At 38.7% G+C, this 19973-nt stretch overlaps 1 protein-coding gene across 2 annotated transcripts in view; it reads left to right on the top strand.

Moving 5' to 3' along the window:
• Window positions 1-19973, top strand: part of STK38L (serine/threonine kinase 38 like) — an 81575-nt gene that overhangs the window by 39304 nt on the left and 22298 nt on the right. For both annotated transcript variants that reach the window (XM_018048378.1, XM_018048379.1), the window contains 2 exons: window positions 15382-15526; window positions 19681-19732. In XM_018048378.1, coding sequence (XP_017903867.1) covers window positions 15393-15526; window positions 19681-19732 — 186 coding nt within the window. In that variant the 5' untranslated portion in view covers window positions 15382-15392. The remainder of the gene's footprint in view (window positions 1-15381; window positions 15527-19680; window positions 19733-19973) is intronic.

Below are 19973 nucleotides of genomic sequence, written 5' to 3'. Positions count from 1 at the left end.
TTGGGTCTTTAGCCAATGAGCAGGCTGACCATGGAGCCCATTCTACAGTCCTACCCAGGCAAAGAAGCACACTCACAGTGCTGCCTAACTGCTGAGTGTAGCCTCTGGTCCTATTTGACCAGGTTCTGGTCAGAGACCCTGTATAGCCACAGAGCCTATCCTACAGCCCTGCTTAGTCAGGGAGCCAAGCCAGCAAACTGTTTGAGGAGCCTAAACAGTGACCGTAGGCAGCCTTGGAACCCAGACTATGGTGCTGCCCATCTGTGGATTCACCCTACTGCTCTAGTCTTCAGTAGAGCCCAGCCGAGGGCCCTGTCTAATTGTTAAACACAGCTTGTGGCCTTGCCCACGCATGGAGCCCAGCTATCGATCCTGCCCAATTGCAGAGCATAACCTGCAATCCCACCCATTAAGGGAACCTGGATAGTGACTCTGATCATCTGAAAAGCACAGCCTCTAACTCATCCAACTACAGAATATAGTTCTTGCAACCAGTGATCCTGCCAGTGACCTTGTCCAACAATTGAGCACAGTCAGTGGCCTGCCTAAGTGCAAAGCCCAGCCTAGGGCTCCACCTCAACAGGGAGTCAAGCCAGGAATACCATCTGGTTAGGATGATGTTCCTGACATGAGCCAGGAACACCATCTGGTTCCTAACAACCTAAGACCCGCCCAGCCAGAAACAATTGCAGAGCCCAAGCCATAGCCCTGCCCATTCATGAGTCCAACCCAAGCACCATGTTGCCAGGGAACATAATCTGCCACCTCACCCCACTAGAAGTGAGTGCAGACTCCAGCTAGTGGCCTCACCTGACCATGGATACAGCTAGCAGCCCCACCTGATTAGGAGGCCCTCCTAGCACTCTGCTAGAATGTGGAGTTCAGCCAGCAGTTGCACCCAACCACAGAACCCAGCAAACAGCACCCACCCCCATACCTCAGAATATGGGCAGTATCCTTATCTAACAAGAGAACCCCATAGCAAGCCCTGCCTGCCAACAGACACTACCAGCAGGCCTGTCCAATATTCCAAGCTGAGCTGACTAGTGAAATCATAAATACTGAAGGAAGAGACCATTTGCCTTAATATGCAGATACCAATACAAGGAGTCAAGGAAAAGGAAGAGTCAGGTAAACTTGACACCATCAAAAGAAGCTAATAAACCTCCTGTAACTGATCCTGAAGTAGTGGAGCTCTGTGAACCATCTAACAGAGAATTTCTAATAATTATCTTAAAGAAGTTCAGTGACCTATAAGAACACAGAGGCAGCTAGATGATACTAGGAAAACAATGCAAGAACAAAGTGGAAATTTCAGCAAAGAAATAGATACTATCAACAACCAAACAAGCAACCCAGACAGAAATCTTAAAACTGAAAAATCCAATGACTGAACTGGAGAATTCTATTGAAAGATTCAACAACAGACTTGACCAAGTACCACCTCTTGGCCCCCACAAAAGAAAAAAAAAAAGTGAGTGAGTGAATTAGAATATAGGTCATTGAACTTATTTAGTCAAAGCTGCAGAAAGAAGGAAAAAGAGTAAAGACTTATAGAACACTATTAAGACATACAAATACTTGGAATCCCAGAAGGAGAAAGGAAAGCAGTAATTGCTTAGGGAAAGAAAAAGGACATTCAGATTCAAGGATCCCAAATAGACTGAAATCAAAAGGGTTCTACTGAGAGACATAACTACATTATCAAAAGTCAAAGAAAAGGAGAAAATTATGAAAGCAGTGGAGAAAAGTGACTTGTTACATGCAAGGGAGGCCTTACAAGACTGTAAATTGATTTCTTAATAGAAACTTCACAGTTCAGGAGAGTGAGAGGATGACATTCAAAATACTGAAAGAAAAAAGCTGTCAACCAAGAATAGTATACCTAGTAATGCTGTTTCTCACAAATCAAGGAGAGAAAAAGATATCCTGAAAAACAAAAGCTGAGGGATTTTATCACCCCTTGATCTAACTTACAATTCAAACAATTTAAAAGATACTAACCAACATCATAAAAACATGAATATGTTTATAAAGCTTACTGGTGATGGTAAATGTATAGTCAAAAGTCTGGTTCTTTGAAATTGTAGTAGTAGTATATAATTCATAACTGTAGTTTAAAAGTTAAAAGACAAATGTATGAAAATTGGATACACAATATTAAAAATACGTAAATTGTAACACCAGTAACCTGAAACGTGAGGGGCAGAGGATTAAATGTCTAAAGTCTCTATATGCTATTGAACTTAAGTTGTCATCAGTTTAAAATAGAATATTTTATGTGAGCCTTATGGTAATCACAAAGGGAAAACTTTCTGTAGTAGGTACAGAAAAGACTGGTAAAGGAGTGGAAGCACACTGCTGTAAAAAGTCATTGTTCGCAAAACAAGATAGCAAGAGGGGAAGGAAAGAACAAAGGATCTACAAAACAAAACAGTGCAATGGCAGTGGTAAGTCTTTACCCGTCAGTAATTACTTTTAGCATAATTGGGTTAAATTCTTTAATCAAAAGATGTAGAGTCGCTGAATGGATTAAAAAACAAGATCCAATAATACGCTGAATAGGAGACATTTTAGCTTTAAGGACATACACAGACTAAGAGTGAAGGGATGAAAAAACTTATTTCAAGCATATAGTTACCAAAAGAAAGCAGGGGAGCTATAGTTATAACAGACAAAATAGACTAAGCTTAAAATATCAGAAGAGACCAGAAGGTTTTTATATAATGATAAAGGGGTCATTTCATCAGGAAGAACAATTGTAACTAATTATATCCCCAACATCGGAGCATTGAAATATATAGAGCAAATACTAACAAGGAAAAGGGGAAGTGAACATCCATACAGTAATAGTGAGGACTTTAATACCCCTCTCAATAATGGATAGATCAATCAGACAGAATCAATAAGGAAACAGCACATTTGAATTAAACCAAACAGATCTAACATTCCATCCAGTTGCAGCAGACCGCACATTCTTCTTAAGTGCACACAGAACATTTTCTAGGAGAGAGCATGTGTTAGGCCAAAGACAAGTCTCAACAAATTCAAGAAGGTAAGAATTATCAAGTATCTTTTCTGACCACAACAGTGTGAAACTGGAAATAACAGGACAAAAGCTGGAACTCTTGCAAATATTTGAATTTAAATAACACAGTCATGAACAACTAATGGGTCAAAGAAATAAAGATATTTCAAAAACATGAAACAATAAAAAATGAAAACACGCATGCCAAAACTTGCAGGATACAGCAAAAGGATCTAAGAGGGAAGTTGATAGTGATAGATATAAAACATAGATTAAGAACAAGGGAAGCTCTCAAATTAACAGCGTAACTTTCCACCTCATGAAGCTAGAAAAAGAACAAGCTAACACAAAGTTAGAGAAGGAAGCAGATAATAAAGATCAGAATAGAAATGAGTAAATTAGAGAATAGGAAAACAATAGAAAAGATTGATAAAATTAAAAATTAATTCTTTGAAAAAACAAAATAGAGAAACCGTTAGCTAAACTAATGAAGAAAAAAGAGAGCTGAAATAAAATTATAAACGAAAGGGGAGGTACTGCCTCTCATACCACAGAAATACAAAGGATCATAAGAGACTGCTGTGAACAATTACACGTCTCAAGTTAGACAAGCTAGAAGAAATAAATTCCTAGAAATATACAACCTATCAAGAATGAATCCTGAAGAAATAGAAAATCTGTGCCCAACAATAATGAGCAAGGAGACTGAATCAGTGATCAAAAATCTCCCAACAAAGAAAAGCCGAGGACCAGGGGGTTAATATCCAAAATACACAAGGAACTTGTACAACTCAAATTCACAGTCCAGTTTAAAAATGGACAAAGGATTTGAATAAACATTTTTTAAGAGAAGATATTCAAATGGCTAAGAGGTGTATGAAAAGGTGCTCAACATTACAAGTCGTTAGGGAAATGCAAATCAAAACAGCAATGAGATATCACTCTATACTGGTTGGAGAGGGTATTATCAAAAAGGCAAGAGAGAACAAGTGTTACTGAGATTGTGAACAAATGGGAACTCTTGTAAACTATTGGTGGGAATGTAAATTGGTACAGCTACTATGGAAAACATATAGAGGTTCCTCAAAAAATTAAAAATACAACTACCATATGGTCCAGCAATATAGAAAGGAAATGCAGTTACTATCAAAGAGATTGCTGCACCCTCATGTTACAGTAGCCAAGACATGGAAGCAGTCCAACTGTCCATTGATAAATGATAAAGAAAATGGTGTACACACACACACAGCCTACTAGAATGTTATTCACCCAGGAAAAAAAAGGAAATTTGTGACAACACGCATGAACGTTGTTACACAATCTTACATATCCATTATATCTCAATATAGCTATAAAAACATCCACGTGGATACAGATGATGTGTAGAAAGGTATCTGATGATAGACTGGGCCCAAACAAGAAAATTTTCCCCCAGGTTGTGGCTACTTTTACGCAGGGAATATATTGCATTATTTTAAAGTTTCAAAGTTTCCATGTCTTTGATTTATTGCTAACATTTAATGTTTTTCATGTTTGTTAGCTACTTTTACTTATGTATTTGTCAGTCAGTATTATCTATTTATTATTAGGGCCTTTATTGTCTCTTTATACCTTTAATGTTATAAAACTTGTGTTATGAACTTTGTATATATTTTAAGAAGTTAATTTATTTTGACATAGGCATAAGGTTTTTTTAACATAAAAGTTTAATATATACTGCTATTTTGCAGTTTTCCTTAAAAGTACTATCTTTTAATCTTGTTTGATACATATATGGATATTCAAAATTTTTCTGTAATTGTACCTAGGATTATTTTCCTTGTGATGATTTCCTATTATGACAGTCCTTTTCCTTTAAATGATCAGGTAGTCATCTAATTTTCTTGTAATTTTTTTGAAGTTTAATTTTTCCTTTTCCTTTTATTTCCTGTTCTTCCTCATGTTTTTCTTTCCCTTCCCTTTCTTTTTCCTTCCTTTCCTTTTTTTCTCTTTAGCTTTATGTTCACCCGTTTGTACCATTTGAAATTTATTTTGCCCTTTGGAATGAAATGAACATCTGACTTGTTTTTTTTCCACAAATAGATAGCCAATTGTCCCAACACATTAATTGACTAATTCTTCCCTTCTTTCCACAATCTGTGATGAGATTTCTTCATCAAAAAGCCAACACTTTTTTTTCTGGATCAAGGTTATTCTAGGTATTTTATGAATGTTGTTCTCCTCCTCCTCTTTGCTACTTTTGTAAACAGGATTATTTTTCCATTTCTAAATGTCTATCTTTAAAATTAACCCCTTAAGGAGTAAATTTTAAACCTTCAGTTGAACTCTATTTAGAAAATAATTTGTCTTCTTTTCACTGACCCATACTCTTTATAACAGAAGCAAAAAACATAGAAAACTCATGTTGCTGGATATTAGAAGTATACAGAAGCATGACTGACAAGGCCAAAGGAGGGCTAGTTCTTTGAATGCATTCATTGTCTTCGTTCATGTTACTCCTCCATGTCTCAATTCAGAGCCACAGCTTAAATCTGGGAGCCCCAAATCTCCAGATCACTGTCGTGCCTCACTCTCTCTCTCACTATCCAAGAACTTCTCTTGTGTAACTTTAAGATGTATAGTGTAATGATTTGATATATGTATCACATTCTGAAGTGATTATCATAATAGTTAACATCCATCACTTCATATAGTTAAAATTTTTTGTGTGTCTAGTGAGAACTTTTAAAGTCTACTCTTGCTGCTAAGTCGCTTCAGTCGTATCCGACTCTCTGTGACCCCATAGACGGCAGCCCACCAGGCTCCCCCGTCCCTGGGATTCTCCAGGCAAGAACACTGGAGTGGGTTGCCATTTCCTTCTCCAATGTAGGAAAGTGAAAAGTGAAAGTGAAGTCACTCAGTCGTGCCCGACTCTTAGCGACCCCATGGACTGCAGCCCACCAGGCTCCTCCGTCCATGGGATTTTCCAGGCATGAGCACTGGAGTGGGGTGCCATCGCCTTCTCCCAAAGTCTACTCTTAGCAGCTTTCAAATATACAGTACTTTCAGATACTTTCAACTTTCAAATAGCAGTATAATATTGTTAACTTAGTCTCCATGCTGTGAATTATATCCCCAGGACTTATTCATCTTGAAACTAGAAGTCTGTAAGTGAAGTCAGCCAGAGAAAGACAAATACCATATGAAATTGCTTATATGTGGAATCTTTTTTAAAAAATGATATAAATGAACTTATTTTTTTACAAAACAGTCTGTTTACAAAACAAACAGGCTTAGAGAACGTTCTTATACCAATTAATAGAACTTGATTTAAAAAAAAATTAGGGTGACCTCTACTCTCTAAGCTTGTTTTCTTCTCCATTGTGGTGCTAAATTATCAGTATTTGGAGTTGTCTGGCATTTCAGATGAGGAAGTTTATTTTTTTAAGTTAACTGTACCTTGGTAGATTCAGGTAAGCATCTATCCTTTGCAGGCAAGATCTGATGGATTACCAGACAGAGCTATAGCAATAGAATAATTGAATTATATAACTGTATTTAAGAGTGGTTGACTTCTTTCTGAATACTTTTGAGAAAAATGGGTTACTACATTACCTAAACCGTAAGAACTGTAAACAGGCCAGGTTTTAGACAAAATTACCACTACTTTGGCAAATTTAACTTAGTTTATTTAATTCAGCTTCTTGGATTACATTTGCTTCAAACAACACTTTCCCTTCTCATTTCAAGTTAAAAGAAAAACTATGTACAGAGGGAGTTTGGATTAACATTCTTAAGTAGTCTGCTGTTAACAGTATTACTATAGCCAAATAAGCTTTGGGGAGCTCAACCTTTGAACTGTATTTTGGTCACCAGGAAAAGGTACCTTTTTATAAACGGTTTTAAAAATAAAAATGATAATGTTGACTTTAGCACCGCTGCGCCATTACCACCAGGCTTCTGACACACAGAAAGCAAGGACAACTGTGTATAAATTCGATCTGCTGGACTAGTAAACAGAGCCAGTTCTCTCTCCACAGATGGAGAGCATCACGTTAACTAATTAAAAGCAAAAGCTCTTGACACTAGGCAGAGTAAATGGATTTTAGGTAGACTGAATGTCTCTTGCCTCATGGGAATGACTCCATCTTGTGAGAGGGATGAGAAGTTCTCTGGAACACTTCCTCCTGTCATAGCCACATTCCCAGATCTTCACTAACATCTAGTGAGACTTCTACCAAAAATTGTCTTTTTTTTTTTTTCTTCAAGTCTTTCTGTTTAGAAAACTGATAAGTACTTTTTGATACCTTTCTCTCACCACTAAAAGCACTCTAAACTTTCAAATCAAGTAGGTTTTAAGACTAGAAGACATAGAGAATATCCACTAGAGAATAAATTTACAAATTAACTTACCAGGACAGTTACTCAAAACAGGAGGAATGAGCAGGAGGACTGGGTAAAGAAGGGAAGAAAATTGATCATTTTTGTTTTGTGTATTTAATATGAGCCACATGTATTTAAAAGATTTTCTCATTTATTATGGAGGTATCAAACACTTACATGACGTTTCTCTTTACTAGGCACTGTTCTAAGTCCTTTACAAATATTAACTTTTGTGATTCTTGTAAGTCCTACATTAACATGATAAGCAGGTACTATATAAGTTGGCCACCATAATCTTTATTTTAGTCAACAGTAAACTGAAGCACAGAAAGTTTAAGTAATTTGCCTGAAGTGATGTACGTAGTAAGTGTCTGGGCCAAAATTCAGACCTAGCAATGTGGGCCTTCATCACTGGGCTTTGCCATCATTGGAGCTTCACATCAGTTCTATAAGGCAGGCCTGGTGTCTATCCATTTTAGAGCCGTGGATCCTGTGTCTGGTGAAATAACTCAGGATCAGCCTTGAGCTTATTTTCTTTCCCCACCAAGTTAGCATTTCTTATGTACTTCCTGTTCTTATTAATGATATCAAGATTTACCCAGTCATCCAAATCGGAAATTGAATTACAGATTTCATTATTTTCAGCTGAGTATCTGAGCCCTTCTTTTAATCTCTTCTCCTACTGTGTTAAATTGGGCCCTTATTATTCTGCCCTAAACCAAGGATTGTAATCTCAGATGCTTACTGGAAGCAGGCAGGTAGGTAGTACAAGGAGTGAAGGAGGCTGGGCCTGAGGAAGGAAGTTGGTGAACTCTGGCAGGAAGTGGGGTTTTCAGGGACCCACTGCTTCTGTCCTTGCCGTCCATTTGCAGGCAGGATTGTGGGCTCGAACTTGACAGATTGGATTTTTTCGAGAGGAGCCAGAAATCTGGATTTTTATGTGAAATCTTCTGATTTCTGAACCATAGTACAAGTTACACAAAATATGTTTGTAGGCCCTCAGTTTTGCTACCCCTGACCTTTTATTGAGTCCTCCAGGCTGATTTACACTCCTCCAGTCTAGTCTACTCAGCCTTCTTACATCCTCCCTATGCTAGCATAATCTATCTGAAGTCCCAATCAGATAGAATTGTAGGGGAGGTTAGCAGGATCAAAAACATTAAAACAAGTAACATTTTTGGAAGAGTTCATGGTACTTGGGTAAGTGCTCAAGCACTGTTCTTTATTGCTTTTCACTTAATTAAAGGCCTTAGGCAACTCCCGTTTATACTCAGGATAATTTTTTAACATGGCCAGAAAAGTATTTTATGATTCCTGACTGACTTTGCACCTTCATCTTTGGCTATTTCACCAGATGTACTCAAGCCGTTCTCTACACTTCAGTGTGTCAGTTGATTTCAAGCCCTTTCAGCCTCTTCCCCTTCTGCCCTGGCCATCTGACTTGTGGACTCTTTGATCATCACCAATGAGAGTCAGTTGAGGCATCTCCTCTCTTAAACCTCAGTCTATACTTTTCCTTGAGTTTTCCTTGTGTCACCCTAGGACTATGAACTCCATAAGAGCAGGGACTGTGTTTATCAGTCTTCGTATTCTCAGTGCTTTGGCAGTGCTGGCACATTGTGTGTATCTGCAGAAAATGTTGGTTGGGAATAATATGACTATAAAGGTTAGTATTGGCACTTGAACTCTCACCTGACAGTGAATATCTTGTTCTTCAGATGGTACCTCAGAGAGGAAAGAAGCTGTGGCTGCTCTGTTGGGGACCCAGAGGGCAGTGTCCAGCCTGAGGACCTGTTGGGATTCTAGGTTGCAGCTAATGATGAATCTAGGAAAATGTTTATTCTCCAAGGCATTAATGATGCTCTGTCCTCTGAAATGTAGTTGGGGAAAGTTAAGGTGAAGTCATTGGTTAAATCGTACTGGTCAGGTAAAGCAGCTCTGTTTTTCTATTCTAGAAGTGTGATGGTGAATGCTTGGAGACACTACATCTATTTATAGATGGCCCCAGTGCCAGATTTGTTATCTCCTTTCCTCAGGCTTGATAAACGAAAGAATGCTGAACTGCCATTGGTAGCTTCTCCATTAATGAATAGGAGAGTCTGGACAAAACACATGAACAGGAAATTCAAGGACACCTACTGTTGTTTTTATCAGTGCAGGAATTCTAGACTTGCAAATTATATCCTGTTCTTTTTCTGGCTGAAGAAAGGGCTTTAGTAAATAAAAGACAAAGAGCAGTATGAAATCCATTAGAGGAATATATTTGCAGTATAACAAGTGCCAGTTATCCAGATCATTCTTTGTAATAATTTGGTCCCTTCTGTTCTTAGTTTTGCTTAATTTTAATATTATAAAGTCTATTTGTTTCGGACTTCCCTGGTGGCTCAGATGGTAAAGCGTCTGTCTACAATGCAGGAGACCTGGGTTCGATCCCTGGGTTGGGAATATCTCCTGGAGAAGGAAGTGGCAACCCACTCCAGTACACTTGCCTGGAAAATCCCATGGACAGAGAAGCCTGGTAGGCTACAGTCCATGGGGTCGCAAAGAGTTGGACACGACTGAGCGACTTCACTCACTCACTCACTATTTGTTTCTGGTTAGAGAGTAATAATTTTTGTTTTATTTTGTTTTTTAAGCCAATCTCTAAAAGAGATTATTTAATCCAGACTAAGGGAGAGAGTTCGGGGTTTTTCTGTAGTTGACTCTCTCAAGTAGTATTTGTCTCTCTGAAGGTTAATATAATACCAAATGCTACTGTAGTTTTTAATCCAAAGGAAATTGTTAGATATGAGACATATACAATTTAAAATCCATTAATTTTGAGTTTGGTTACTCACCATCATTTATAGAATGCAGACTGTGTGCTCAGCACTTTGCCAGGTGCTGTAATTTTGTTACAGAGATGAACAGACATAGGTTTTGCTCTGATTAGGTTTTTAAACAAGGCATACACTTGCATGTATGTATAATTTGAATGGAAAAACCATGGTGATCATGGTTAAATTATATAGTGTTTGGAAGTCTCTTTTCATCGCTTTATATCCCTTCTGGATTTTGGAGTTATAAGTTCATTTCATCTTTCTATGGAAGAATCCTTCTCTTCTTTTTGTTTACCCCTCTTTCATAAAGACTTCAGGTTCATAAATCTTTATCTCAAACTATCTCACATTTTTTCTGCACTGCTAATGCAAACACTTTCTGTGGTTTGGAGTTGTTTTTAGTACCCCAACTTCGTTATGTTTCACAGAAATTTCCCCCCCAAATTTTGCTCAGTAATATTTCTGCCCACTCCTAGCCCCCTAATTTTGCATCATCTGGGAAAGCCCTGTCAGCAATAGGGGTTAATATTGGCCATCTCCTCCTGCCACTTTGAATGGGTAGAGGTGTCCTGGGCAAGATAGTGGTCAATCTTTTTTTTTTTTTTTTTAAGATTCCACTTTCTCCTTGTGCCATTAAACAGTCGAATTGAATAAACAATTCTCTGTTTTGATGCCGTGCTCACCAGCCTTCTCAAGTCTTTACATCTAACTTGCCTACAGAAACAGAGTGCGTTTGCCAAAACATGCAAGTTATCTGTTTCTTGTTCCTCAGTTTCTTACTGTGTAAATCTGTGAACTGCCATTATGTCCTGCTTATCAGTCTCTTTTGAACTTTGTGAGGATTAGGTAGCTTCCATAATCTGATTGCCCTGGAACACTGGCAGCTAAAGGCCAGACCCTGCTCCTTGGCAGACAGAGCAGAGCAGCCTGTTTTGCGAGGCCCTTTGGCAGCCTGTCAGCTGCCACACCCTGAGTTCATCATATATCCTTCTTTCTGAATTCTAAAAGCATTTGTGGTGTTTAGTCACTAAGTCATGTCCACCTCTTTGTGACCCCATGGACTGTAGCTCCACCAGCCTCTTCTGTCCATGAGATATCCCAGGCAAGAACACTGGAGTGGGTTGCCATTTCCTCCTCCAGGAAATCTTCCCAACCCAGGGATCAAACCCACATCTGCCGTATCTCCTGCACTGACAGGCAGACTTTTTACCTCCGAGCCACCTGGGAGCATTACTGATGCGTTGTTTCTTTGTGCTTTTTCAAGGGTCATTATAAAAGGTTTTATTTATTAGTTTTTTTCACCATTCACTCTTTGAAAGGAAAGTATAAACCCTGGATAACTATAGTTGAGTCTTGACCTTTTTTCCTCCTGCCAACAGGCAAACCAATTTGAAAATTCTCTTGTCAGCTACAGGTATTCTGGACAAATCAGAAAGCACTCTTAAAATTTCTAGATATTTTTCTTTGTTGAAGTTTCTAAGTCCCCCTCCCCCTGCCCCCCAGCAAATATTAAAAAAAGTAACAGGCACTTTTTTAAACCAGTGTTTGAAAATAACTGTCTATAAACTTAAAATTTATATGCCTAAAGGGGGTTTCCTCGAATACTGCCGCAAATGTCAACCTATTGCCTTTTTGAGGATTTAGGATACATATTATTCCATTAACGATACAGTGTAATGGTAAGTCATACAGTAAAAAACTTTGTATAATCTAGACTTCCTAAATTTATTTGACTTCTTCCACTTCTAGCCAACCTCCCAGCTCCCCTCTTCCTTACCAGTCCCCAAGTGCCAATTAGCAAACATGACTGGGGATGTTTGCTCTGTACTATCCCATCTCCTCTTTTCCTTTCTTTGACCTTTCTGCATCTGATCCTGAAACATAGACCATGAACCCAGTTTTCTGAGATCTCCAAAGATAACGGGGCAGCATTGCCTTAGATAGCATTCCAAGCTTCGTCATCGTGTTCAGTCGTGTCCGACTCTTCAACCCTGTGGACTGCAGCCTGCCAGACTGGTCTGTCCATAGCATTTTCCAGGCAGGAATACTGGAGTGGGTTGCCATTTCCTCCTGCAGAGGATCTCTCCTACCCAGGGATTGAATCTACTTGTCCTCCATGGAAAGTGGATTATTTATCACTGAGGCACCTGGGAAACCATTCCAAGCCTAGTGCTCAGAAAGCATTTGGCCAGGATAATTCTTGAGCTCATTTTATTATTGTTTCAAAAATAATGCTCACTATTATTAAAGCACATTTAAAGTAAACTAAGTGCCTAAAATAATATCTTACATTTGTATAATTTCTGTGTTGTCTTATCTCAGATGGCCTTAAACTAGGTCTGTGAGCTAGCCGAGCAAGTACTGTAATTCCTGGATCTGAGGAGAAAGTGACCTGAGTTCAGAGCATTGTGGTGATTTGAATAGGATCCTGGTGGCTCAGATGGTAAAGCATCTGCCTGCAATGCAGGAGACCTGGGTTCAATCCCTGGGTTGGGAAGATCCCCTGGAGAAGGAAATGGCAGCCCACTCCAGTATACTTGCCGGGAAAATCCCATGGACAGAGGAGCCTGATAGGCTACAGTCCATGGGGTCACAAAGAGTTGGACACAACTGAGCAACTTCACTTTCACTTTCATGTGATTGTTTAGCAGCAGAACCTGGATTAGATCTCCAAATATCTGACTCCAAGGTTCAGTAAGTTTCTTTTTCCACAGTTGCCACCCTTTATAGGCAAGTTTTGCTAATTTTTTCAACTCTCCTTTCACCCCATCCCCCATTTGATAAGTGGACTCATTTCATTGAGTAATACCTACTCTGAGTCCAATACAGTGCTATCAAGGTGAACGCTCAAGAACGAATCAGGGCAAGTTCTTGCCCAGAAGTGCTCCGAGTTTAGTGGGATAGGCAGATGACGTGATCAGTGCTTGTACCTGGGGTATTTGTTACACGCAGCAGAGAGCACACTTGAAATAATGCCATTTGGTGTCTTCTGGTAAATTGATGTCTCTCCTGGCAGGGAACCTTAGAGAAGTCACCACAATAAGGCTTCTGTCACACTGGGCTGTGACGGATCAGCAGTAGCCCTGCAGATAGAGCGTAGGACAGAACTGGTTCAGGAATAGGTCATGCCGGGGCTTGGAGGCATGAAAAGGCCAAGTGAGTGGTGCGGAAGGGCAGCAGATAAGCCCAGAAAGGCAGATTGGAGATAGGTGGGGTGGGACTCCGAAGCTCACCAGCTGACTTTTCCAAGTTTCAGTTCCTTTCTTTACCGGGCTGTTGTGAGGAAGAAATGCTTGGGAGTGCCATGGTCTTAAAGCCTCAGGCAAAAAGGGGGAATTTATGAATAAACTCTCATAAAGTTTCTGATAGATATCAGCAGTCTGTGTATGAGTTGTCCTTATTTATCTTGCTGAGCTCATTTGACTTGCTGTACATGCCATGAACAATTTTAAACAAGTAATGTGATCAGCTTCTTGTTATAAAAAGATTTAGAGCAGCTAGCAGAGAAACAAGTTTATGATGTTAGAATAATAAGTGCAATTTTAGACATAATGAGGTTCAAGCAGTAGATTGAGGTATAAACTCACTAAGACAACAGCGGAACTAAGAGTTTGCCTAATTGTTTACTTTCAACCCGTGTATGACTTGTTTCACGTGAAGAATGAGATCCTTGGAGTGAAGTTCAGTTCAGGTCTATATCTAGGGCTCTGTGTTTTGATGTAGTTAGTTAACGAGAGGTTGGTGTTGGGGATAGGTGTCAGATTTGGGAGAACACTTTTAGCTATTAATGCAACGTTGGATAGTTACCCTGGCAATCTGGATCTTCTCTCGTATGGTCTGTAATGATCTCCCATCTAGATTAGCAAAAGCTTCTTTAATGTATGGAACCATTCTAGGGTTTTTGTTTTGGGTTTTTTTGGGGGGGGCGGTGGGGTCCAGATGTGGACTATGGTGAGCAAGTCTCTAGGGTCAGTGCCCACCTATAGCAGCCACCAGAGTTCAGTCTTAACATTCCTTATCTTGTCTAATTGTCTACCTTATCTTCTTCTTCTTGGTTTGTTGTTGTTGTTGTTTGGTTTTTGGCCACGCCACACAGCATGTGGGATCTTAGTTCCCCAACCAGGGACCAAATCTGTGCCCCTTGCAGTGGAAGCATGGAGTCTTAACCACTGGAACTCCAGGGAAGTCATCACATCATCTTCTTTAAACCAGTACTTTGCTTGGCTGGCTCAATGGTTTTTAAAAGTTGGCACCTGAATGACTTTAAAGTAAGCAAACATTGTCCAGGAAAGACCACAGACCTTCCCTGTTGTCACCTGACTTGATTCATATGTTTTTGTTTCCTGCCTGGTTCCTACAGGCATTTGAGTTTCATCAGAAAATGAAGTGGACCTACCAGTCTAGAGTAGTGTACTAGACTGTCCCAACACTATTTGGAATGACTTAGGATTCAGGATGAAATAGGGCATCCATGGACTCCATTCAGAGGGGCTTGTTTCTGGGGCATCCTTGGTTAAGCCTGCACTTCCAGTGCAGGGGGCACAAGTCAGGGGATTAAGATCCCACATGCTGTGCAACGTGGCCAAAGGGGTTTGCTTCTAAAAGTAGTTTTTCCCTAAAACATAATACCCATAAGAATTGCTCTGACAGATGTTTGTGTGCATATTTGATATAACATGACTTGATTCATACAATTTATATGGCAGAAACTACTTCTTTCTGTTTAACTAAACTTTGTTAACTCTTTTGGAGATGTGTGTTTATTGGGTCATAAGTATTAGCAAAATCTTGTGAATTTTATTTAGTAATCAGTGAGACAACCACAAAATTGATGGAACCCTGTTTTGAGTGACTGGTGAGCATGTATGTGAATGTGCTCATGGTGTGTGTGGACTGCTACTGGTGCTTCTTTAGTGTGGTTTACATCTGCCAGCACAGACTTCATTTCTGTTGCTTTGGGAATGGTGTATCTTTATCTTTCTTTGCTATATTTACTAAATACTGTATTTCTTTATTATATTATTTTACTTATAATGTGAAAGACTCCAGTGTCTTAACTGTTAGGGTACAGTGTTGTTGCCTAGTAGAAATCAGGCCATTTCTAGAGTTTGTTAAAAGAGATAGAAAGTTTTCTTTTCCTATGAAATAATTTGTGTCTCTGTGTCTTTCTAGTTTCTGTTACTATGGCAATGACGGCAGGGTCTACAACCACCTTTCCTATGAGCAACCACACCCGGGAAAGAGTGACTGTCGCCAAGCTCACATTGGAGAATTTTTACAGCAACCTGATTTTACAGCATGAAGAGAGAGAAACCAGGTATAGTAAAGGCTGGTCAAAATTTTTTGTGTAGTTAAATAAGCTATTATGTTGCAAGTGGGATGGAAACATGTTGTCCGTTAATAATATAAATATTGTGGATCCTTGAATGCTGCTTTTAAGTTTCCCATAATGACTGTGTACTTGGTTATTTGTTTTACCTTCACAGAATAGTGTCTTGTCCTGGCACCAATATATGTATATCTCTTGTTAATTGATGTTTTAAACAAAATGTTTCTGACCGTGAGATTATGGTATATCTTTATATTTTCTTTTTTAAAAAACTTTCTTTTAGAGAGCTAATTAATGAATGACTGCTTTTAATCCAGAAACATTTGTAGTGTTGTGTGTATATCAGGGGGAATGAGAGAATTTTTTTTTTTAATGACGTTATTTTGCCTTCAGAAAACTTACAGTAAGGAAGATAATGCACATGAATATTATATGAAAGGGTGAAAAGTGTGCCCCTTGAGAAGGGTGAAGGAAGGAGAGGTTGTTTTTGACAAAGGCAGCTGGGAAGGCTTCATCAAGGCTGGTGGCATTTGAACAGAGCTCCTAAGGAAGAGTACTGTTCAGTATGCATGAAAGGGAGAAGGCAGAGGCTAACAAGCTGGAGGGAGGATACTGGAGACAGAAGAAAGGACCTTACCAGGTCAGGCATTGTCCAAGTTAGCTCCAGCTAGATTTTTACCATTTCCTGCGAGCCGTGGACACTTCAGATCAAAGCTAGTCTCATGGTAGTAAAGAGCTTTGAAAAATTTTGAACAGAAGATCTAAATGATCACAGGTGCTTCTCTGGAAGACCACTTTAGTTGTGTTGTACAGAATGGATTGTGGGAGGAGAAACTGGAAACAGGAAAGGATGTAGTCCCAGCCAGTGGAAAGTAGGCTAGCCTTAGGGTTATGACAGCACTAGTAAGGAAGAACGCAGTGAGAAAGATGGGAGAAACATGGCAGCTACGCAGGTAAGGAATATGAGAGAAAGAAGTCAATGCTGGCTCTGGAATTCCACACCTGGGCAAACAGAGAGTGGTGAAACTTAGTGAAATAGAACTCCAGGGGAAGAATCTGGTTTTGGATGTAATTTTGGGTGGGTCTGCAACTGAGCGACTTCACTTTCACTTTTCACTTTCATGCATTGGAGAAGGAAATGGCAACCCACTCCAGTGTTCTTTCCTGGAGAATCCCAGGGATGGGGGAGCCTGGTGGGCTGCCATCTATGGGGTCGCACAGAGTCGGACACGACTGAAGTGACTTAGCAGCAGCAGCAGCAACTACAGATTAGACATGGCTGGGGAGAGTACAGAACTGGAAAGTGAAACTCAAGTGACTATTCAGAAGTCAGCTTAGAGAAAGGAAGTATAAAAGAGAGCTAAGAAAGGTAGAGACTAGTGAGGATAGTAAATGTGTCTTTGATCAAAATTCCTAGAGGAAAAAAGGAAAGGGAATGGAACAGAGGTGAGTTAAACTGAGTTCACCATCAGCAGAAATTCCAAAAGATTCAACTTAGGCAGAAGGCAGGTGAGCACACTCAGAGGATCTAAATGTAAATATGTAGATAAATCTCAGCCAAAATGGACTGTATAAGAAAACTTCAACAATAATGATACTATCTTAGGTATTTTAAAGAATAGAACTAAAGTATTTTTCTACAGTAGAAGTGGAAGTGGAGGGAAGTGGAATTAAATTGTTCTTAGAGATCAGTGTGTCCTAAGGATAGGGATACAACATAGAGAGGAGTAAAGATTGATTAATTTCAAGCTTTGACAAATTAAGCATGCTTGTTATAATTTCTAGGGTGGCCACTAAAAGAATAAAATTAGTTTGTAACTTTCAAATTAATAGAAGGAAAAAAAGAGCTAGGGGAAAAATAAGTTCATAAGAAAGCAAGGGAAAAAGAAAAACTGAAATACCTAAAAGTAAGTACAAGTAGAAACCACACCATAAGTTAGAAATAAAACATACAAGAAATTACTGTAATTGTAAATATAATGGAAGTCTGAAAGTGATCAGATCATCAAGGGAGACTGAATGAAGTAAAAGAGAACCAAGGAAGGAAAGTCCTATATTTTTTCAATGATCGCTTAAGTTACCATCTTTTTCAGTGAGAAAGATGGGGAAAACATGGTAGCTACCCAGATAAGGTATGTGAGAGAAAGAAGTCAATGCTGGCTTAAAATTCATGAGAATTTTAAAGGTTCATTATTGTCTTTTATTGCTGGAGCCTTAAAGTAACTCAGTTTTGCCTTCTGTTCCCAAACAAAAGAAGAAAGTGAAAGAAAGTGAAGTCACTCAGTCATGTCTGACTCTTTGCGACCCCATGGACTGTAGCCCACAGGCTCCTCCATCCATGGGATTTTCCAAACAAGAATACTGGAGTGGGTTGCCAGTTCCTTCTCCAGATCTTCCTGACCTAGGGACTGAACCCGGGTCCTCCACATTGTAGGCAGACGCTTTACCATCTGAGCCACCAGGAAGTTTTAAACAAAAGAAAATAGATATAAAAATTAGTTTTTTTTTTAAAAACATGGTAAGTGCCATGGAAGTCAAATTAAATAGCTTCTGTTTTCTAAAAGCTTGTACTTTAAGGAACATGTGATGGATTTTTTAGGCTTAATTAATTGAATAAATGCATAAGCCAAAAAAAGTACCAATCAGTACAAACCTTAAGATCATTTCAGGAGGAAACTGTGTTTGAAGAAGGGACAAGAGAAACCTGTGGGTCTTCTCATTTAGGTATGGAAACAGATGAAAGTTTTTGCATCTCTTCCCAGAAGGAAGGATAAGTTACTGAGTTGTTGGCTTTAGAAGGCGAGTATAGAGATTTGACAGAAGAATAAAGTTGTTTGTATATTGATAGTCCCTCCGGTGATAATGGTCCTCTGACTCTCTGGATTCTTCTTGCAGAGAAGAAAACTCAGATCATTCACCAAGCAGCTCTGGTGTCTAGAGGGGCATGATGGCAGACACAGAGTCCAGTATCAGGAACTTAGTCCATTCAAAGGGTTGGCCTTGGGCAATCATGTGTAAACAAAAGATAAAAATCAGTGTGATTAGCACCAAGGTAGGTGCTTATTACTAGAATTGAGGAAGTAAGTGGAGAATATTCTTATGAACAGCTGACTTATGAACAGGCTTCAGATAGTTTTGTTATGAATTTTCCATAAGAAATAAAAAGGATCTTAACAGTGGTTTAGGAAAGAGCTTCCCTTGGGGTATATTGTCATAAACATCATGGTTTCAATCCTCAACCCTTATGGATAAATCTTTGAAAGTTAGTCTTTTTCTAGTATGCTGCAAAACTAATTAGGAAAAGCTCTCCCAGGTTTATCATTAGGGGAAAAAAAAAAGCAATACTAATAGTCACTTGGAAATGAGTTGCAAAGTGGATACTCCAGCTTTCTGTCTGGTTACCAGTTATTTGATCTGTACTGATCAACACCACACATCCCCTCACCCCCCCCCCACTCCCTCTGTAGCTTAAGTAACTTCAAGGGTACATTTAAAAATATTGAAGAACTGAACTTGGCTATACCTAGCAATGCAAATATTCTAGTAGTTAATGGGTTATTATTTTAATGTACATATATCACTTTCCAATTTCCCAAGAATTATAGTAGACTCAAATATACTTAATTGCACTGAACATCTTTCCTTGATTAATTAGGAAAATCAAGTTTAGAGGTGAAGTGAAGGATGTAGACAAGCTTTAACTAATAAGTGTTAAAACCAAAGTTCAAGCACAGGGAAGCCTAGAAATATCCACCTTAAAAATTTTTACTTTTAGTCACTATAGTTACCTTTTTATACATCTAGTATAAGCACTGATAAATGTTAATGATTTTGGAGGTTTGAACATTAGACAACAGAGTTTTCCACGTTAGAACATGAGTCACCTTTGCTAACAATTCATTTAGGCAGCTTTAGAAGTAAATTACTCATTCGGCTAGTATAAGACAGCTAAATCTGGACTGGGCTTATATTTTGAAAAAGAAATATTTATAATCTTTTTAGTGATTATTTTGATTCAACTTGAAATATTTGTTTTTTAGCATAGCAATCTGAAGTATAAACTTGAAAAAATAAATGTACATTTCTTAAATGGAAATACTTAGGAACACATTTAAATTTAAATTATTTTTTCTTCTAAAAAGGCAGAAGAAATTAGAAGTGGCTATGGAAGAAGAAGGATTAGCAGATGAAGAGGTAATGTAAGCTGTAATTACTATGACTAATGCCTCTGTTATATACCTGAAAGTCGCTTTTTAGTAAATGTTCTCACTACAAAAAAAAAAAAAAATAGCATTTAGTTATGTGACATGATGGATGTGTTAACTAACTTTATTGTGGTCCACATTTCACACTATATATTCACTTGTATCAAGTCATCACATTGTAGGAAATTCCCTGGTGATTAGGACCCCATTCTTCCACTGCTGGGTATCTG

This window comes from Capra hircus, chromosome 5, assembly GCF_001704415.2.
Source record: "Capra hircus breed San Clemente chromosome 5, ASM170441v1, whole genome shotgun sequence".
Lineage (NCBI taxonomy): Eukaryota > Metazoa > Chordata > Mammalia > Artiodactyla > Bovidae > Capra > Capra hircus.
Note: the sequence above shows the minus strand (reverse complement) of the source record. Positions and strands in the feature narration are given on the sequence as shown.